We start from the raw sequence: 22,431 nt of genomic DNA, 5'->3' as shown, positions 1-22,431 counted from the left end.
ATAATGCTGTGGAAAACACTATAACAATGCCTATCCCAATATTTCAAAACACTCAGCCTACTGCTAATGATGATAGAGGTGATAACTGTAATTGCCCTAATAGGAGTCTATATGTGTCACCAAAGTAAAAGGGCCAGAGTACAATACCAGACTGCAAAAACATGGTTATGCTTGGATATAAGGTTGTGTCATATGTACACATAAATACTATACATATATACCCATATATGCTACAAATATATATGCCATATCCATATTATTCATATGTATTAATTATTTGGGAGTGCCTCTAAGACTCAATCATAACACTACATTCCTCAGTCATGGTCCCGGGCCTAACATTCCCAGGTCCATCATAAAGGACTAAAAAATAATTGGATAATAAAATCTGCCTATCAGTCGTACGAGGGAATGTGCAGACTAAAAAGACAGGTGGGGCATAAGTGTATGGATGGTAAAATGAGGTAACCACATAACACTGTTTAGCCCACTGGGTTATCTGTAGTCCATGCATTATGCTTTTCCAGGACGATGGGGAAACATCCTCTCCATAAAAAGACAAAAAGTGGGAGAATGTAATAAGATGGACTACACACATATCTAAAGGGTATCAAGTACTAATAGGATAAACAGGTGCCAGGAAGAAGATACTGGTACGAACACATTCCACAGAGATAATGAGGAACAGGCTGACCCACCCTAAAAGACAGGGTCAAATGGATAACATGATGGATAGAGTTGTTTGTTCAAACTAACATGTACCAGGAGAGAGGCAGCACCCCAACAAGCAGAGGGGTTGTACCTTGATGCATCAGGAGTGATGTGTAACTTGTTTGTACCTGTGTATAAGAATGCATCCCTGAGTGGATGTCTTTGTCTGGCCTAGGGGGCCATGGGCAGTTCTCTCAGGATCTGCTGTGTCAACTATCTGCGCAGAGCCGGGGCAGTACACAGAGGGAACATGCACACAGCCAACTGTTATCATCATTGAACAGAGCAGAGCACCATACTGGTGGCATCTTACAACACCTATGACTCTGATCCTGGCTTCGAATCAAGCAGTTTGACTGCCCATGCCCCGGTCATCACAAACAGCTTCCTCTGTGGTGGTGTGACTCCACATAAACCTCTAGTAAGTAGAGCTTGGCAAATAACTGATTTGTCAGTTTGGTGGCAGTTCAAGAAAAAAAACCCCAAAATATTTTTCATTTCGGTTGAACTGAATCAGAAATATTTTGGTGAATAAAAAGAAAGTCTGTTTCAGACCAGGGATTTGAACCCACATCCCAGGTGTGTGCCCTAACCACTGGGCTAATGGTTGTCAGGTGGGGAATAGCATCACCACCACCTCCTCCTCATTCTCTGTCTGTTTGGGAATAGGCAAAATTATACCAATAGTTTATGAATAGTTACAGGTCAAGCTGAAACTGTTTCTTTTTTTGTGGACTAATAAACTATTAGTCTGAGAAACTTTTGCCAGATCTACTAGTAAGGACAGCCCTCAGTATGGCCTCACAATGGTGCAATAGGTATTTTTCAGCCTAATAATGGATATGGAAGCTGAGGACATAAATGACTACTCATAAGGGTCAGTGGCAGAACTAAAAGTGAAGCTCGGGAGCTATGGCTCCTAGTCGCACATCCTAATGTTTAGTCAATACATTTATCTGCCTTTGTGGCATGGATAAACCCTTATCAATAAGTTACCTGCTTTTTGTTTCCTCACCCATCCTGACACAGAAAGTTACCATAGTTTCCCTGGCCTTTTTTCCCCCTTCACTTATGTTTGAATGATTTCTTTATTTTGGTAAGATCAGTACAATTAGCAACAAAAATGGCACTACTTTTCAATCGAGGAGGCAGAATCAACAAGAGTGTGCATAGTTGTCATGGGACAACAATCTTTTAGGAAAAGGTTCAGACTAGGCTGACCAGATAGCAAATGTCAAAAATTGGGACAGAAGGTCGGGGGTAATAGGTGCTTATGTGAGAAAAAGACCCCCAAAATCAGGACTGTCCCTATAAAATCAGGACACCTGGTCACCCTAGTTCAGACTGGTGTTTTTTGTGGTGGCAAGGTCACTATTTCTGCTATCTTTGTGGTCATTTTGTTGTAAGAATCATGTTCTTGTTGACTGCTTACAGAGCTGGTTTACGGGAAGTTACCTAACTCATGTTCCCACCAGCGGACTGTTTTGAAATGTTTATGCAAAAATATTTATCTGAAACAATAAAAGACAAAAAATATGAAACAGCAATGTAATTGTAGTACTTGAGCTCTCTGGGGATATGGGGTAGTAGCTTTCCTTATTGGACAGGGGATGTTGGGTATAGCAATTAATGAGTTTTTGCTTCACATATGCCGTCACAAACAATGATTTGATGATCTGGCACATGACATTTCATCAACAGCTTTCATCAGCATGTGTTGATAGATTCATGAGGAGAAAATATGAATGTTACAGTCATTCCTCCCATAGGTATAGCTTTTCTCAACTATTTTGCCAATCGAATAAAGAGAAATTCGGAGTTAGGAACAAAAGACCTAAATCATTCATTGTGTTCACTGGGCTTTTTAGAATATGTTTTCTTCTAAGAATGGTGTTGACAAATTCCTAGCAGACTTTGTCTCCTGTAAAATGAAGTATGCAATATCACTTAAGAACTTCACATACTACTAATTTAAATACTTAGTAGTTTAAGTTATTGGCATTTAAGTGCTGATCTGAGCATCATCCTCATTAAATAGAGAAAACATTCAGAACAGCAATAGTGTCTTTTATCCTACCAGGGAAGGACTGAAAAACCATGGTTGTCTTCTTAAATGGACAGTAATAATTTCTCCTCTGCTAGACTCTGACAGCTTGCCTGTGGTTAAGAACTTCAGCATTCACCTCCTAAAGTAGTAAACATATTTAAACTCATAAAATAGGATTTTGATTTCAGGAATTCCCATCTATACACAGGGGTGCATTTGTGACGGTAGGTTTATGGCCTAATCTTGTATGTTTTACTCTGACAAAACTGCCACAGCCGATAGGTGAGGGGTGCAGGATTTAGCCCTTGCTACACAGTTTTCTCTTTTTCCTTTTGGAGTGAAATGAAAGCTTGTGGAATACATTGGGTAGACAGCAATAAAAACTGAAGTCTTCCATTGGCAGATAAGAATGCAAGCTTCTCCTCACACTGCCCAAAATGTATGTGCCTTTATCTTGACCCAGAGGGACACCTTCAGTGGGGAGAGAGTCCAATTTGATCTCAATTCCGATACCATTCATAACTGCTTTGCTGAGGCAACCTAACAAAGGCAACTAGAGCAAGTTGCAGGTCTGGGTTTTGGGACAGTGTCCTTTGCTATGAGGAACTGAGCATCCTCAACTTCCGCTGAAATTGGTAGGAACTGAGATTGCTCAGCACCTTGCATGAGCAGAATGGGCATTTTAGAAACTGGTTTGGTTGAAACTAACAATTATTTTTCCCCACACAGTAACTGTACACTGAATCCAGGCTATATTCATGCCAATGACCCAGAATAGAGATTTAATACATTCAAATTAAAGGCCAGATTCACAGATCATCTAAGCACACTAAGGATTTGATCTCAAAGTTAACACGACGGTCGTTTTACTAGATCATGATTAATCTGGAGAAGCAATGCAGTATTGACAGCAACGAATTTAGTGAATTAACATTAAAGTATTTCAGCTGCAGAAGTAACTCAATACAAAATCTTGTTTCTGCAAGTTATGAAAGTTTTGTGATGGCTATATAAACACACATAGAAGGATTTTTGTGTGCAGTATTTGGAAAATGTACTGTGTGGTACCTCATAGCTTATTTCTTACAATAATGATAAGGTGTTGGGAATTTCTTTGAGACCATGCATTGTATTACTAAGAACAGCAGACAGTGTAAAAAGTAGTTTTACAACAACAACAAAATTCAAATACCTCTTACAATCAGGTCTGCAGTAGCCGATAGCTTGTCCACAGTTGTTTGCACCATGCAGACATATTTCCCAGCATGCTTCAGCTGGATGCTTCTGATCATCAAATCACCAGCTGAATCCTGCTGATAAAGTAGGGAAAAGTGGTTACAATTACTTTTTAATGAGCTCTAAACATCATTACCACATGAAGGACACTGTGACTAATGGATTTATTTTACACCGGCTGATGAAAACATTAGTAATGGAAGCTGTGTGGCCTATTACAAATATGTGAACCTGCCTTGAAGATAAGAGCAGTAGCATTTCTAAAATTATAGTTTCTACAAGGGATAGGGGAGTCTGGTGGGTCAGGTAGACAGTTTACCATTAAAATGATGTGACAAAATTTATGTGAGGCAGGTTCTCTATGATTCCTTATTTATCTCTCCAGCCATCCAATTTATAGACTTAATTGGTATTCAGATACCTATGTTCCGCCTACAGCCATTTCATAGGTGAAAATCAGCCTAAATTAGGAGGCATATAGTTTGACAACCTTGTCTTTCAGCCAGCATTTTGATTGCCCACCATTTATATATTAAAGATAATGAGAACAGTACTCTCTAAGGAAATCTTGCTTCACCTAGGATGGAACAACACTAATGCATGTCTGATTAACAGTTGAATAGAACTAATTATGTTTATGTATGTATATGTATCTCAATATTTCTATACTCTTCACCAGACACAATGCTTTCAGTACATTAGAAATCTCAATTTAAGATTGTGATTATGGTATCTTCAGTGAAGAATATTAATAAAAAGTTTGAAATTTTTGTCCGTTTTGTCCCTTTTGCCCCTGTCAAGTGTAATCACTAGAAACAGCTGTCTCTGTTGCTGTGTACCCTAGAATGCAGATCTTTGAGTGATATGTTGCATCTTCAAATTCATTTTGTTCACCACCCCTGTCATAAATATAAAGGGAAGGGTAAACCCCTTTGAAATCCCTCCTGGCCAGGGGAAAGCTCCTCTCACCTGTAAAGGGTTAAGAAGCTAAAGGTAACCTCGCTGGCACCTGACCAAAATGACCAATGAGGAGACAAGATACTTTCAAAAGCTGGGAGGAGGGAGAGAAACAAAGGGTCTGTGTGTCTGTCTTAGGCTGGGTTTCTGCCGGGGATAGACCAGGAATGGAGTCTTAGAACTTTTAGTAAGTAATCTAGCTAGGTATGTGTTAGATTATGATTTCTTTAAATGGCTGAGAAAAGAATTGTGCTGAATAGAATAACTATTTCTGTCTGTGTATCTTTTTTGTAACTTAAGGTTTTGCCTAGAGGGGTTCTCTATGTTTTTGAATCTAATTACCCTGTAAGATATCTACCATCCTGATTTTACAGGGGGGGATTCCTTTATTTCTATTTACTTCTATTTTTATTAAAAGTCTTCTTGTAAGAAACTGAATGCTTTTTCATTGTTCTCAGATCCAAGGGTTTGGGTCTGTGGTCACCTATGCAAATTGGTGAGGCTTTTTATCCAACATTTCCCAGGAATTGGGGGGTGCAAGTGTTGGGAGGATTGTTCATTGTTCTTAAGATCCAAGGGTCTGGGTCTGTAGTCACCTAGGCAAATTGGTGAGGCTTTTTACCAAACCTTGTCCAGGAAGTGGGGTGCAAGGTTTGGGAAGTATTTTGGGGGGAAAGACGCGTCCAAACAGCTCTTCCCCAGTAACCAGTATTAGTTTGGTGGTGGTAGCGGCCAATCCAAGGACGACGGGTGGAATATTTTGTACCTTGGGGAAGTTTTGACCTAAGCTGGTAAAGATAAGCTTAGGAGGTTTTTCATGCAGGTCCCCACATCTGTACCCTAGAGTTCAGAGTGGGGGAGGAACCTTGACAACCCCTCAAAATGATAACAACAAGGCTCATAAATTGCATTTGCTTTTCCCCGCAGCACTAAATTTCACACCTGACAAATGTAAATGGAGACCATTACTCTGCTTAAAGTCTAGAAGAGGCTCTAACTTTGTGAAATGTCCATGAAAGCCACATGTGGAAACCTTTTTCGTTCCCTCCACTATTTCTAGTGAATACATATTTGGTTTCTTCCATCTTTTCTGTTAGCTACATTGAATGCAAGCAGACAAGGGGAAAAAATGAAATTAAATATTTTTTTTCTGTTGCAACTAGGTTAGATTAAACCCTCAACAGACCCACACAAAATGGAGTGGGTACAACTAGATGAAATAGGAAATGTGAAAAATAGCATAGATGGATTCCATCTCTGTACGAAATACTGCACACAACCCAGTTCTCAAATTTTTTATTCAAATGAAACACGAGTGAACTTTATTTTTCAGTGAACTGCGAGGGATTTTGGTCCTGTGGGCCCAAATGACCTCAAAAGAAGTCACACACAACAACTCAGCCCATGCTCTACCCCTCTGAAAATTTAAGAGGTGAAAACTTTTCATCTGTGTTATCAATTCTTTTCAATCAGAATAATAACATCCAAAAGTTTGGTTGGTTGTTGGGAGAGACTCATGGATCTGTTGTTCCTATTTTAAACCTCCTTTATAATGACTTAATCCAGGGCTGTCCCTGGGGTATGGTGAATTGGGGCGACCGCTCCGGGCCCCATGTTTTGGGGGGCCCCGTGGGCCAGTGCGGTCAGTCCCGGAAGTGATGGGTCAGTCCCGAAAGTGATGGATTTGTCACTTCCGCCCCAGGCCCCGCACCTCCCTAGGGACGGCCCTGACTTAATCACATACATTTTATAGCACCCAATCTGTAAGGACTCCCAGAGATGGTTGGTATTACAAAAAAGTGTGAAAATTAAAACAATTACAGGTGAAAACACATTAAAGCAGCGAGTGTATTATTCATATTTCAAACTACTGACAACAGTGCCTTAGATTGCCTCAAATGACTGTTAAGAACTTAGATGTTAAGGTGCATTGTATGACTCAGGGGCTCTTTTCACCTCTAGGTCAATGGTTTGATCCTCACTAGTGACTGAAAGTTATTACCTCAGGATGGCTGTTCATGAGTCCACATATAATGAGATCTCATTCTAATTGGGTATGGATTCACATTACTAAATCCCCTTTCAAATGAGATACCTATGTCAATAATCTCAGTAGAGAGGCCAAGTACTGATGTGATTAATTAAATGGACTCTATTCCTGCCTTGCTCCCTTGTTTTCTTTTCAAAGGCAACTCTAGGACTTTGTACTGAAGTAGTAAGCACTTTTGTTTCCTACAGGGCCCATGAGGAAACCTGCTTGTGACCACTGCAGGAACACCAAAAGCACCATGAGGTTGTCATCTTCATATAGAGGACCTTGACTGCAAAAGTATATTTACGGCTTAGCCTTTGAGAAATGACTTCAACTTAGTGGCTTTGACAATTATTATATTCACTGCAGCTGGGATCTTCAAAAGGGCCCATCCCTAAACAGCACCCGACTTCCATTGAATGGATGCATTAACTCCGTTAGGTTCTTTTGAAAATACCAACCTACATCTATTAAGTTAAACCTCAAACATACTGTCACAGACAAGGTACCATGCAGAAAGATTGGCTGCCTCATGGTGTTCTTCCTGCTGCACTGTCTGCCATGCAGTGGATCCTTGAAGAGAAAAGACAGTATGACCCGTTAATACTATAAAAATGGCCAAATCTTGATTCCATTCAACTAAATGTGAAAATTCCCATCGATTTCAATGGGACCAGGAATGGGCCCAATGTCTTTTGTTTTAAAAACAAAAGAAAACGATAAGGTTAAGGCATGGAGGTCTTTTCAGTGAATTTAATGGCCACAAGGGTACTAGATTCACAGCCATGGAGACAGAAGCCTTCTACTGACAGACAGAAGAGGTTTGGCACAGGTAGCAGTTGGGCAAACTTCCCCACACTGTCACACCAATTTACCATGCCTCAGCAGACAGGAGAGGGTGGTTCATGCCCTATGCCCATTTGGCTTGAAGACTCTCCATGGGGGCTGCTAACAAAAGTGTTAATTAGTGCCGATTACGGCAGTTGTTTTCTGATGTGCTCCAAACAACTCTAGAAGAAAATGGACACATTTCACACAGGCTGCTAGGCAGTGATCAGACAGTAATAACTTTGGGAGCTGCATTTGACTACTGACCTAGAGGTGAAAGGTGTAGGGTCACTAGTTAAGTGAATTTGAAATGAAATAATGTAACTCATAAGGCAGAGAGAATTTTTATGGATGCTTTCCTAATCCCATAGTCTATTCTGTAATGAGATACTTTACATTTTGAATGTGAACAAAATGGTTAAAAAACTCTTATCAAACCTGCTCTTTTACTCAATACCATGTTTTCATGGACACAATCTTTGTAACCTACGAGTATCATATTCTTTGGTCATTGAAAATATTTGCATTATCTGGTGTCACAGTTTAGATTTCAGATAAACAAAGTAGTATTAAGTGGTGCTAATACCAGCCAGCCATATCACACGAACAGAAAAATCAGATGGTAAAACATTGAAAGAAAACCTGATCCCAGAGGCAACACTGTTGTAGTTTGCAGGAGAGGGGGATACTTATTTTGCAGATATAAACTGGAACAAGGGTGAGTAAACATTGATTTATGGGGGCACAGAAATATACTGACAATGACAAAGACTAATCAAACAGGTTACAGAGCTCCAGAAAAGTGTGTTCCCCAAATTCTTTCTACTTTTTATGTGAATATAGAGTTTTACAATTACATTCAATTTATACTTTGCTGTTTCAGCAAGGAGGAGAACGCTAAGGAATTTATTCACCTTGGGGCAGATTAAGAAATCTCTACGCAAAGGGAATTGCCAATGTATTGTAGGGCTCTTTAGCATTAGTGGGATTTATTGGTATAAAATATGTCCCTCAAGAATCCACAGAAAAATAGACCTTGAGAAATACCAGTCATATTGGGCTATATATGAATTACTACAAACTGGGATACAGTACCTATTTAATGCTTTGCTTATTAGTCAGTAAAACACAAGATACAGTTCTCACTATTAGCAGGGATATATCACTACTTTATCTTTCCCTTTAAGTTTGATTCTGTGTAGACAGTCCTTTTCTCAGTTATCCATGGTCATTACTTGTGTCTCAGTATAACATATGAATGGCTTTTGGGGGTAGTTCATATTAATACTTACCCCTCCAACTCTTTCAAAGTGATCCCCGTCTTTCTCAAAGTCTATCAGGTGTCCATTAAATGACCAAGTAAACATAATATCTAGCGAGTGATCATGAGATACCTGGCAAGGCAGGACAATACTTTCTCCAACAGTGACATCTGTGCTGGAAGGTGGTACGACAACCCGTGTTGGATCTGTATACAATAAACAGAGAATACACAAAAGAAGAATGACTCCCTTCTCCTTTAGAGATACACAGATTTCAAGAGCTGATTACAACACTAGGCAGCTTGTTGCAACCTCTTTATTGGTGAGTGAACTTTTAAAAAGTTAAGAGGTTCAATTAGGAGAAGAACTGAAGAGTTAGGAGGATGCTTAAAGGAACAATTGAACTATTAAGTTTGTAAAAGTGGGCTGGGAATTTTGTAAGAACAGGCCCTTGAGCCCTCTGTTTTCAGCTGAGTTGAAAATACCACCTGCAAATCTTTCAGGATGTCTGCTTTCATCTGAAGCCTAGAAGTGCAGGGAGAGGTGTATGAAAATAAAAAGGTAATGACCAGATGTGGAGAGGGGATGGGGAGAAGGGGTATCAAATTTGAAAGGCTTGGTTCAAATTTAGGGGAGGGGCCAAAGATCAGAGAATATTTCATCAGAACCTGTTTATCCTCCCTTTATTATAACCATTGTCAGTTGATCACTTTCCTTTTATCTGGGAATACATGCTGCAAGGTTTATCAGCGAATGTATTGGTTCACTAGTGTTATCAAAAAAAGTTGCGAGTATTCCCCAAACTGAGCACTACCTTGACACCATTCATTCATGGACTAACATGCACTTCTTGCCTGAATCATACAGAGTGCTAAAGCAGCAGCAATCAAAGTGAAGCAAGAACATATTAAAATTAAACTAAATACATTCAGAATCTCCTTTATTCATGGCTCTTATCACAAACTGTGTATTTGTTTGGTACATCTGTTTACCATCTTCCAAATTCTGATGCTCTTAAGTCCATTCATTTTGGGTGAAATTCTTTGTTTTGAAGAGGGCTGACACAAGGTCTATGCACCACATTCCTCTTAACTGGGAGAGTTTAAGTGATGCATAAGCCATATGCTGGCTCCTTACACAAGGATGAATTTTACCATTATTACAATTTCAAAGCTTATACTGTAGATCTCAACAGATACTTCCTCTCAACCCACCCTTGATTTACATGCCTTTGAAGCTAAAAAAATTATTTTGGCTTTAAAATAGCAGTGACTCTTCCTCCCAAATAGCTCTTTATGAAGGATTTCTCATTCTGTCTTGAGATATCAGATGTTTCAATACTTAGGCAACAGAATCCAAGAGGCATTTCCAGAGATACAACAAAGCAAATATTCCACCATATACCTAATTGTCAAAGACTAAATAATCACTAATGTAATGATATTAAGGAATATTTCTCATCATGCCATTGACGCAAACATTATGCATAAACACTGCTGAACATTTTAGAACTTGTTAAAAGACAAGGCCAGGGGACAAGGGCCTGAATGTACAAAAGAAGTTATGCATCTGTCTGTTTTAGGCATCTAAGTCCCAGTTTCAGGGACTGCTGGGATGCACAAAACTTCCACTGAAACCCTGTAGATGCCTAAACTCACTTGGCACCTAAGTTTTTGCAGTAAATGTTCCCAAGTTGTTTTTGCTTCTGTCTCTGAGCATGCACATTGCTGCCCTACTGTGGGTGTCTGGGTGCTCATCTGCCTATGCCCCAAAGTGATTCACAAGCTGGGGAAAATAGGCATCTGGCCACCTAACTCACCTGAGGAGCCCAATCTAATAGGGTCTGACAGCACTGTAGCTTGGCAGATTGCTGGGATAACTGGGTTGGCCTCCCGCAGTAGGATGATAAAATTATTGTTTAGGCATCTCCTACATGATGTATCTAATCCAAAGGTAAATGTTTAAAACCTGGGCATTTAGGGCTTGATTCAAACCCCACTGAAGTCAAGAGAAAAAGAATCCCACTGACTTTGTTAGGCATGCTTTCAAACCATATGGACTTTAGAATGAAGTTGGACTGTTGTTGGTTCACTAACTACATAAATACAAAGAATAGAAGACTTGGGTAATACAGATTTCCACAATGTGTAGCAGGAAAATTAGCAGAACAGGTAAGGAAATACAGTATGGTGCCTCTCAACTCAGGTGTAGTGTTACCACAAGTAGGCCTACAACATCTGTACTGACTATTGTGTTTCATTATAAATGTTATATGTTAGCTAGAGGTTCAGAGTCTAAAGGATTGAGTACATTGGTTTCCACCCAACCCCCTGGAATGGATTAAGACACACTTGATTCAAGCTACTCTTTACAGCAATCAAGCATGTTACTCTAGGGTTTGTACCAGTGAGGGTTACATTGGTGTTGCTAAGCTCATGCAAAATTCCCTGTGGGCCTGATCCTGTGAAGTAAAGGTAATGGAAATTGAGGGCACTTAGCATTTCAAAGGAAATCTTAATTTACCATTTCTGTCCACCCATCCCCCGAATAATTTCAAATAATAATAATGATAAAAAACCCACCTATCGAAGGCTCTACATGTCCTAACACATCATTAATGCTACCATAAAATCCTAGCAGGATTACAATAATCATTTAGACAGGAACTCCCTCAACCCTCTCCAAAAATCCCATAAAATGTTTAAGGGTGTGATCCTGAGAAGAAATGAGTGTCTCCTACAAGTTTATGAGCAGAGTTGGGCAAATTTTTTTTGCACTAACCTTTTCACTTAGTTTAAAAAATGCAGATTTGGTGACACCAAAATATTTCTTGAATTTGTGTTGCTTTTGCTGAATTTTCTTATTTTGGAAAAAAGTCAAAAATTTTTTCCAAAAATGTTGAAATGGCCAGTTAAAATGATTAGTTTTTCAGTTAGAAACATATTTTCATTTCAAAATTTCCAGTAATTTTATTTAAAAATATCTAAAAGGTTTAAAATGCTTAAAATCAAAATAAAATGTTTGTTTTGTCTAAACAAAATATTTCAGTGGACCTGAACTGTTTTTGTTTTGTTTTTTTAACTTTTTGGAATTGCTAACATCTGATGAAGTGGGCTGTAGCCCACAAAAGCTTATGGTCTAATAAATTTGTTAGCCTCTAAGGTGCCACAAGTATTCCTGTTCTTTTAACAAACTGAAAAATCTCTTTTGCCCACCCAGCTTTTGTCCTGATCACCTTCAGCTTCTACTAGAGTCCTATAATTTATCTTGCAGGATTGGGCTCTACACAAGTATTAGTGGCTAGTTTTTGCTGAGTCTAGTCTGCACTTCCCTGTGACATCCTGCAAAAATGCAAGAGGTCATCACTACAAAAGGGAAGGGAAGGGCACGGAATGGTTGCTGATATATACACACACACACACACACGCTTTCCGAGATGCTAAACTTAATCCCAGTGGAAATCGATGGGAGCTACAGGTGCCCTTGCCTCAGGTTCCTAATCCCTTAGTGTCGAGAAGCATAGTGATGTTATATTTTAACATACTGTTTTTCACTGAATGGCTGATACAGCCTGATGACAAATGACACCTGAGTGGAATACAGGCAAGACTTTGACCCTAGTCACATTTAGCATGAATGTGAGCCCTCTATGATGCAATTTACAAATCACTCTGGGGAGAATGGTTACCAATCTGTGTTCAAAGACTGGAGAAGTAAAAAAAAAGTTCTATTTAATAGTCCTAGTTGCAGCAGCAAATGGAAAGTGTTATGCACAAGCCAGTTGAGGACAGTCAAGTGGCAGACCTTGGCAATATGAGGCCAAATGGTAATCAAAGTTATTTGATTTGCATTGTTAAAAGTCATAGTTTGAATCAAGCATAGTTTTAATCAAAGAGAGTGCTTCAATGACACCAAATTTGTTCTGGTTAGCCTCCATATTTCAAAGTTAGCTACAACAAGGATTTTTATGAGCTAGTCAAAATTTGCTATGAAATAACTATTTATTTATTCATTCTCTATTGCTCTTAGTTACTATACAAGAAAGACGAATGAACCATTTACCTATATACTACAGCAGAGCGGGGTTTTTTTGTTTTTCCACCATGATGTTCTACTAAATACAGATTATTTTCCTCAGCTATCTTTGTTAAGTAACCTTTACACAGAGGAAGATTTCCAAGGGCAGCTAATTGTTTTTAAAAAGTGGTCAAATGGAAAGGTTTTTTTATTTGCGATTCAAGTGAACATTTGCTTTTGGAAGCCTTCTTGTGCACATTGGTATGGCTTCAAAAATAAGAGCAATCAAAGTTGTTGAATGGGAGTTCTGAGAAAGTTCAGCTAGCATTACTGCACGGATACCATTGGAAATATTAAATTGAAAAAGGTAATGTTCAGTTTCTCTAGAGGTTTTTATTTTCTTCAAACACCAAATAGGTAAAAAATCCTCCCCACTTTCCAGTTGTGAAAAGGAACTAATGACAGATTAAGAAAAAAGGGCAACTGAGTGAAATAGCATGTTTTGTATGCATATATGTAAGTATATATCATAGATTAATATATATAGGTCCAAATGCAGCCTTGGCGTACAATGAAAGAGTTCAATTTCCATTGCAGAGGGACGGAGTTCAACCATAATTAATAAAAAGGCTTTCCTAGATAAGTATTGAGAGGACAGGCAGTAAATGATGAGATTTACAGTTTGATCTGACTCACTGCTACAAATACTGTCAATGAGTAGTTAACACTCTTGTCTGTAGGTGTCACTGAAAGCTCAGGAGAGGAGGAAAGCTGCTTTTTTCTTTTCTTCCCCTCAAGTCAGCAATTTTCAGGACCAAAGTTTTAGTGCTTATCATGTAAAGGAAACTTCATTTTCTTATTTTACATACAATATCTTTTTGCATGCCAACTATATCTGAAAGATCATTTATGTTTCCAGTGTGTTTTGAAAGCTTAGGTCTTTTGAGAAGAGAATATGCTTACAGGGCCAGATCCTCAACTAGTGTAAATCAGCACTATTCCATTGATTTCAGTGAAGCTATGCCAATTGACACCAGCAAAGGATCTGGCCCATAATACGTACAAAAGAACCCTCATAGAGTATTCAAGCTTTCCTGACCTATCTTTTGATCTGCATTGTTTCTCTTAGTTTTACTGTTGATTGCAGGCTACCAGAATCTGCTGTATTTCTCATTAGTTTAGTTTGCTTATGTTGGACTATATTTTTAGCAAGAGTTTACCTGTTAACCTTCAATGTGAGAAGATGTGGGTAGCATTTGTCATCAGTGTGCCTGCTGTAACTGTTGCTTTTGTTACTTGTATTCTACCAGAAGAAAATCTTCTCTGGCTGTTTGCACTATTTGGTTTTCATGTCTCATTTCGGGAAGTTGCTACACATTTGATAGTTTCAAACCGCCCAGCTGTATGTATCACCGATATTTGAGGGGAACAAATTATCCAATTTGAAAAGAAACCAGCTTGCCCTGATTTTTTTTAATTGATTCTGTGTCCATTAGGAGGGATTGTTTGTTTAGAATAAACAGCTCCATATTGCCATATTTGCTTGTTGTAGATCACGCAGTGCTGTGTTGTGTCATGTTGATCTAGAATACATGACACAGTGGGACACAATCTGCTGTGGCACAAAATAAGCAACATAAATAAATCAGAGGCAGACAGTCAGAGACGGATGCGTTGTTTTAAAGCCAATGCCCGATGTGAGAGTGTCAGCTGCTGAATGAAACGAGTGAGCAACAACAGAGTAATGAATGACACCACAGTGGATAACAGTTTATCCCTAGTGACCAAAAAGACTTCAAATGAATTGGGGATTTCTAACTAGAGCTAGGCTGGTCTGCTGGTCCATTGCATTACACCGCCACACAGGGTCCCATTTCAAGTGTGTTCACTTCCAACCTGGCAATGTTGTGTGCTCAGACTGTGAACGGATGGGAATGCTATGTTAATAACCGTAATGTCTTTCATTCAAGGACATCAAAGTGCTTAGCAAAAAAAGGATGAAGCATCCTAAGTCCTGAATGAGGTGGGAGGATAGAGTATTTTAAACCTCAGAAGGCTGAATACCGTTTGCAACATGCTCAGGACTTGAGACAAACAAAAGGAGTTGTGATTCAGTGGGAGTTGAGCATCTCAAATGATTGATCCCAAAGAGACGTAGGGCCAACGTTTTCATATGTGGGTCTCTAAAGTTAGGGACCGAAATATGTATTTAGTCATCTAAACAAGTGACCTGATTTTCAGAGGTACTCGGCTGAAGAAGACAAGCCTTGTGATATTGACACAGGACTGGGACCTGTGAGCTGGGGGTTCACTTCCTGGCTTTGTTACAAACTCCCTGCAACACTTGGACAAATCAGTCTCTGTGTGCCTCAGTTCCACATCTGTAAAATGGGGATAATAGCGCTTCCCTTTCCCCACCCTTGTCTATTTGGATTATAAACTCTTCAGGGTGGGGACTCTCTCTCTCTCCTCTGTATGTGGGGTGCATTGTACAAACGTCCCCCATCATAACAATGGGCACCTACCATTTCCATTGCTTTAGCACCTCGAGCACCAGACAGCTTATTTAGGTGCCTAAATACAGATGTAAATGCTTAGCTTCAAGTCCCTATGTTTACATTTTTTGCCAAAATGACTTTCTCAAGGTTACACAAGTCACTGGAAGTGCTCAACAGAAAAACAATCCAGGAGCCACGGCCCCCCCTTCCTATATTGTAATCACTAGATCAGGGGTTCTCAAACTTCATTGTACCGCGACCCCCTTCGGACAACAAAAATCACTACATGACCCCAGGAGTGGGGAACCGAAGCATGAGCCCACCTGAGTCCTCACTGCACTGGGTGGGTGGGTGGCAAAAGCAAAGCCCAATCCCCACTGTCCTGGGTGGGGCGGGGGGAGGAGGGGATGGGCAAAGCCAAAGCCCAGCAGCTTCAGTCCCAGGAAGGGGACCTATAATATGAGCCCCACTGCCCAGGGCTGAAGCCCTTGGGCTTTGGCCCTGGAAGGCGGGGCTTGCACTTCAGCCATAGATGGTGGGGTTCGGGCTTTGGCCCCGGGCCCCAGAAAGTCTAAGCCAGCCCTGGCAACCCCATTAAAACAGGTCCCGACCCACAGTTTGAGAACAACGCTGCACTTGATCACATGCTCTCGTCATACAGCCCCATTGGACTGACGTAAAGAATGGCACAGACAGGGTTCATAAGGAGCCTGGTCTCTCTCTGCTCCCCACTATTATTAAACATCTCCAGAAGAATAGCATTATGCTTAGCACTGTATAAGTATATTTGAAGACCCAGATCCCCAAAACGCTTCATAGAGTCAGAGTTTAGACCAGAAAGGACCACCAGATCATCTAGCCTGACCTTCTACATATCACATGCCATCAACACCACTCAGCATCCACACACTAAACCCAATATCCAAACTTAGATCAAAGTATTATAACCTTCAGGAGACCAGACTATTATCACAGAATGAAAGGCCAGAAAGGACCTTGAGAGGTCATCAAGTCCAGCCTCCTGTGCTGAGGCAGGACCAAGTATACCTAGACCATCCCTGACAGGTGTTTGTCCAAGCTGTTCTTTAAAACCTGCAGTGTCGGGGATTCCACAGCTTTCCCTGGAAGCCTATTGCTGTTCAAAATTACCCTTTGTATTTTGCCTCTTAAAACTCTCCAGTTTGTTCCCGTGTTTCTTAGAGTGGACTGGACACTGTACTCCAGCTGAGGCCTCACCAGTGCCAAACAGAGTGGGACAGTTAACTCCTGTGTTTTACATACATAAGAATTGAAGCTAGCTCATGGAGGGAGAACAAACCTGGTCTGGCTCTTTACCTGGAAGAAAGAAAGTGAGTCTTTGCTCAGGTAACTCATGTACATTTTCTTCAAGCTCCTTGATACCATTTGGTACCCACATATCAGCAATAGACTTGGAGGCAATGCCTGACTTAGAGAGCCTGACGAGCTCTGGCACAGAATGGCCAAAGTGGTTGCTGGAGAATGCAATGAAGAAGATTTTATTCTGAGCTGGAAAGAAGGATGCCATATAGGCCAAGGCCATTTCAGCACACGAGGTGCTGACTTCCGATACTGTGTATCGTCATTGTTAGATTTTTAATGAAAGCCAGTGTGGATGACAAGGTAATTTCAGGTTCAAGCATGAATGCTCAAGTGCAGGGGTTTATGTTCAATTACCAGATGCTTCAAACAAGCAGCTAAGACAAAGGAAAGCAATGCCAAGCACAAAGGGTCAAGTTCAACACTATTGAAAATGGACAGAATGTTGCCTTTGCTGTTGATGTACAGTAATCAGATAAGACACAACAGGGTTAGGTAAAAGGTTCACTAAAGTTTTAGCATCCTTTGTGTGGGTCAGGGGACTTATGCAGTAGCTATAAATTTGAGGCCAGCCATTCTATGGCCTCAGGTATTTAACAATGTTAGGAACACCTCCCCTTCCTTCCCCCGTGCAAATAGGAAGAATAATAGACCACAGTTTTTACTAAACTCCACCCAAATGCATAAAGTTATCACTTTTGATTGTGCATTCATGGTTGATTCCGGAGGAATTTACTTTGATTAACAATTCTGAAAGGCTGGTTCAGGAAATTATATTGAGTCATTTTTGTGCCCCAGTTGACCCTGATGTGCATACAAGATGCCCCCATAGCAGAAGCAGATACAGGGCTATATTTTTTCTGTGGCCTCCATTCCGCATTCATTTTTGTAGATACAAACGATTGTGCTTGCAATTGTGGACCTGGAATGATTTTCAAGTGCAAATATTCGTCCCCACCCATTTAACTACCTGGTTTTGTGATGCAAACATTAGAGTTAACTTTCAAAGTTCTGGGCCATATATCTTTTATTTTATGCACAGGCACTCATGCAACTTTACAAGGATTTAGATTTAAATTCAATTTTTAAAGATAAATTATAACCCCAGAATTTTGGGGATGATTTTTGAAATATTTTTGTTTGGTTTATTTATTTTTGCCATAAGTAGCTGTTCAAAGATCTCCATTACTTAGTTTCAATTGGCAAGGACCAGTGATTAGATGGATATAGCTGAAACTGCTCCCAGGCAATTCATTTTGGTCTTGGATGTGTGTGACTTTGGAAGGGAGATATTGGGCAGCATACCAAAGCAGTATGCCCTAGATTTTGCCCTGCACGTAGAGCATTATGTTGATTTCAAGTAAGACTGAGTCTTATCTTCCTTTGTGTAAGCTGCAGAATTTTAAAGTGTTCCTAGCATGTGTATCTCACCTGAGTGAGCAGATGTTCTCACTTTCAGATTTAGGTCATTCTGGTATTGTTGTTGAAATTTTGCTTGCTGACTTTTGGCTTCAACATCAGGGGTTAAGAAGTTAGGTTGTCTTGTAAGGGTAACAAAATACCAGTAAGATGAGAGATGATCTCACCATTTTCCAGGAATATTTTAATTGCATAATATTGGTACTAAACTACACTTGGTGCCTGAATGTAAGTTTAATAGGAAACCTAACATGAAGGGTGTGTGTGATTTCAAAACATATTTTCAAGGTTTGTTCTTGGCAAAAAGGAAATCAGAATTTTTTCAAAAAAGGACAAGAGGATTACAAAGTTGTAACGGCTTGGGTACACCTCCACCTGAGTTCTGGACTGTAGAATAAAGGAGGAAAAGAGAGAAAATGAAAATATTTGGAGTCAGTGGTGATCTATTTTATGAGTGGTGTTTATGGTCATTCTTGGTTTGTGACTAAATTATTGCATTATGTAAATAATTCAGTGGATTTTTCCCTTGTCATGTTAGTTTGTACAAACTGACTAATTCTCTAGGAAAGGGTTATTTGGGTGTCTGCCAGGGTTTAGATATAAATTAGCTAGGATATAAATTAGATAATGTCTTCTGCTGTTTCTATAGATGATAATGTGATAGAACCAGAAGTACTTGCAGTTGTAGTTTGGTCAAGAAGCAGGATGCTGGTGACAAAAGGGCATATTGACAAACAAGGAGAGAGATTAAGCAGATGGGGAACCACATGAAATGAGTGGAAAAGCCCCCAGAAGCAGACCGATAACAGTCAGCACCGTGACAGCAAAGAGAGAGTAAAAAGACACACTGATTTGGTTTTTTTAAACATGCACAAGTAGGTGACATTTTTGCCTGTGCAGACAGTGAAGGTCGAATGCCACACTGTCGTTTTTGATCAGGCAGAAAAAAAACTTGGGTTATCATGCAAATATGCTCAACAATAGTCTTGGTGTCATCATAAAATTTGTCAAACTTTTGAAGAAAATAATGACTGCCTTAAGAGTGGCAATGTGAGATAGCAGATACAGATTAAACTGAAGTATTAAAAGCCTAAGGCATCCATGTAACACAGGCAGAATACCTACCCATTCAGGCAAATAGGACCAGGATAACGACACAATGAAAATACAATGAAAGTGTAAATTCCAATGATTGAACCAAATTCACCCATTTACAACGATGAGGTGACATGTAAATTTATGCTGCCATTTATGTTACCTCTGAATTTGGCCCTAAAAATCTATAAGCATCATCCAGTCCCCTAGCATATGCCCGCATCCCACAAAGACATAACAAAATGCAAATTCTCAACAGCACGGATAATTAACCATTGGAACAGTTTAGCAAGGGATGTGGTATGTGCTCCATTATTTAGAGTCTTCAAATCAAGATTGGATGACTTTCTACAATAGAATGTTCTAGCTCAACCAAGAATTATTGGACATAATGCAGGTCTCTTAATGGGTGACATTTTATAGCCTTTGTTATGTATGAGGTCAGACTAGATGGTCATAATGGTCTCTTCTCTTCTGTGAAAGACCTTGCAGGACAAGATCTATATTATATTAGAGACAATATAAATCAACAGTAGCATTTAAATCACTCTGCTTTTGATATGTGACCAAAGATTAGAAATCACACATAGGAATACACTAAATATTCAGACAAGCTGCAACATTTCCCCCCTCCCCACCTTTTTGTATTTGCTAATGCAACATTTATACAAGAACTGCAAATTGACTTAAAGTCAAAAACATCTGAAGCTTGGTGACTATCAAACTTCTGGGACCTCTTAACATTCTAGACATCTTCAGACACTGTGAAAAATGCTGAAGACAGGATAATGTGACCCTGAACTGAGAAGATTAATAACCGGTGAATAGCTAAACTAACATGTGGTAGTTTGCTATGCTAATTTCTACAGCTATGCTAATGGATTGTTTGAGTAGTTTATGGGGCATGGCCAAAATTAATTTTAGTAAGGAACAGGGAAAGGTGAGAGCAAAGGTGAGTGGTTAAACAAAATCTTCCGCTTTACAATATCACAGCATCCACCTGCATTGCTTTCACTTATATGCTGTCAATCTTACAGGAAGGCAACAGCACATAATGGTCCACATATAATCAGTAAGACTCAGGCTGGCTCTTTTCATATACCAGTATATGTTTCCATGTGTTCTGTACAATGAACCACTGTACGTGTGTATTCACAAGCAAAGGAACTGATTTGTAAGGCATGTCCCGTATAAGAAAATATATAGCATTTTACTGTATTGATTATTTTCTGCAGTAGTATGATATTGCTAGATATAGAGTAAAATTTCTCATGACAGGTCAGTGGGACTTAACCTCCTAAGTGCCTGAGTCACTTTTGAAAATAGGACTTAGATGCTTTTGAAAAGTTAACCCATAGTGTTGCTATATACTCCTGCCATACTTTTCTGTAATAAGGGATGTCAGTGATTTATAGCGATGTACATAATTGGGAGTGAGGCTTGGAGGGGGAGAAATGCGGTCCTTCCTGAAGGAGCAAATGTCCTGATTCAGCAATTCATCCCCAATTCAGCAATCAAACACATGCTTAAATGCTTTCCTGAGAGGGGTCCGCATGATTACAACCCTGGCAACTTTAACATGGTTAGTCTTTGCTACATTAGAACCACATTTTATAAACGGAGAGCTTGTATACTTTTTAGATATATGTTACAGTGTCTCCTGAGCCATTTTCTGTTAGGAAGCATCCATTTCATTTTAACGTGGGCAATTTTTCTTTTTAAGTAAAATGTGAGCAAAATACTGTTCCATTGCTTTTCCTACTAAGCTGTCCATCTGTTCACTTTTAAAAGTGGCAGTTTTCTTCTTGGCTCCATTCATACCTGAACGACAGTTTTGGTACAACGTATTAACGCATTTCTTAAAATGACATTGAAAAAAAGTTTCCCATAGATTGAAAACTGTCTAAACATGATGTAAGAGTTCCCCTCCCAGGAATTAATGCCTCCCATCTCCAAGAAAGGGACCAGCCAGTCAATCAGCAGACAAGCATTTCTGCATACTGAAATACACACTCTTTGTGTGGCTGAATAGTAAATGAAGGTTAATTTAAATCTGAAAACAAATTAAAAATGGAATTGGATCAAAGAATACCGGGAAGGGATGAACCATTATAACACTATGAAGACAAAACAAATTAAAATATATCTGGTCCAGAAAGAGAGCACAAAGGGTGTTTCTTAAGTAAGAACAGGGAACAATACTTCATTTTAACCTCCATTTTATCCTGTGCAATGCTATCTTATTAAATCAAGCTCTCTCCGTACAAATGTGACAAAGAAAATCTTATGTAATGGGGTCTGAAAATGACAATCAAATCTGTCACTCAGAGAAATTTTTACTTGCTCTTTTATAGGAGTCAGCATTGGTGCCTGATTACAGTAGGAAAACAAAGCATACACTTTGCTATACATGTATTGCTTTGTATTTTGCACTAAAATAAAAGGCACTTCACTTCAGAAGTACCTTATATGAAATCGGTATATTTGACAAATGATTGTACCATTTGTGACAGACTTTATAGATAATCCAGTGAATTCAAGGTGTCACCTTTTGTGGGCTATTGATTAATACTAGCTGATATCCATCTTTGCAAGTATGGAATAATCTACTGTCATTAAAAAATGATGGCCATCTTACAAGGAAGGTTAATCAGATACAGACGCAATCATATCTGGTCTTTGATAAATTACAAGTCACTCAAAGATCAATCATCGGTTCCCCCCTGAAACAAGCCATTGTTACTGCAGAAATGTAATGACATGCAGTGTGTTCTACTGTCACATGCACAGCATCCAAAAGAATTTTGCCATTTTGAACAATGTAGCCTGCTGAGATTGTTGATTTGTGGCATTTTAAAATATGTTTAGAATGATAATGATCGTAAATATAGAGAAGTGCTGGCTTAAATTTTCAAGGCACTACAGGCGAGCAATAAAAAATAACTAATATGCCTGCACTCAAACACATCAGCTATAAGGTGATTGATATAG

At 39.4% G+C, this 22,431-nt stretch overlaps 1 protein-coding gene across 9 annotated transcripts in view; it reads right to left on the bottom strand.

The window, feature by feature from the left end:
• The window catches only part of LOC140914094 (contactin-4), a 659,738-nt gene that overhangs the window by 25,466 nt on the left and 611,841 nt on the right, over window positions 1–22,431 (bottom strand). For 8 of the 9 annotated variants that reach the window (XM_073351153.1, XM_073351159.1, XM_073351157.1 and 5 more), the window contains 2 exons: window positions 9,104–9,279; window positions 3,951–4,071 (listed from right to left, as the gene is read on the bottom strand). In XM_073351153.1, the coding sequence (XP_073207254.1) occupies window positions 3,951–4,071; window positions 9,104–9,279 (297 nt within the window). The remainder of the gene's footprint in view (window positions 1–3,950; window positions 4,072–9,103; window positions 9,280–22,431) is intronic. The other variant, XM_073351156.1, reaches the window with a different exon arrangement.

This window comes from Lepidochelys kempii, chromosome 7 (assembly GCF_965140265.1).
Source record: "Lepidochelys kempii isolate rLepKem1 chromosome 7, rLepKem1.hap2, whole genome shotgun sequence".
NCBI lineage: Eukaryota > Metazoa > Chordata > Testudines > Cheloniidae > Lepidochelys > Lepidochelys kempii.
The sequence above is the reverse complement of the archived record's forward strand: the minus strand, read 5'-3'. Positions and strand labels throughout refer to the sequence as shown.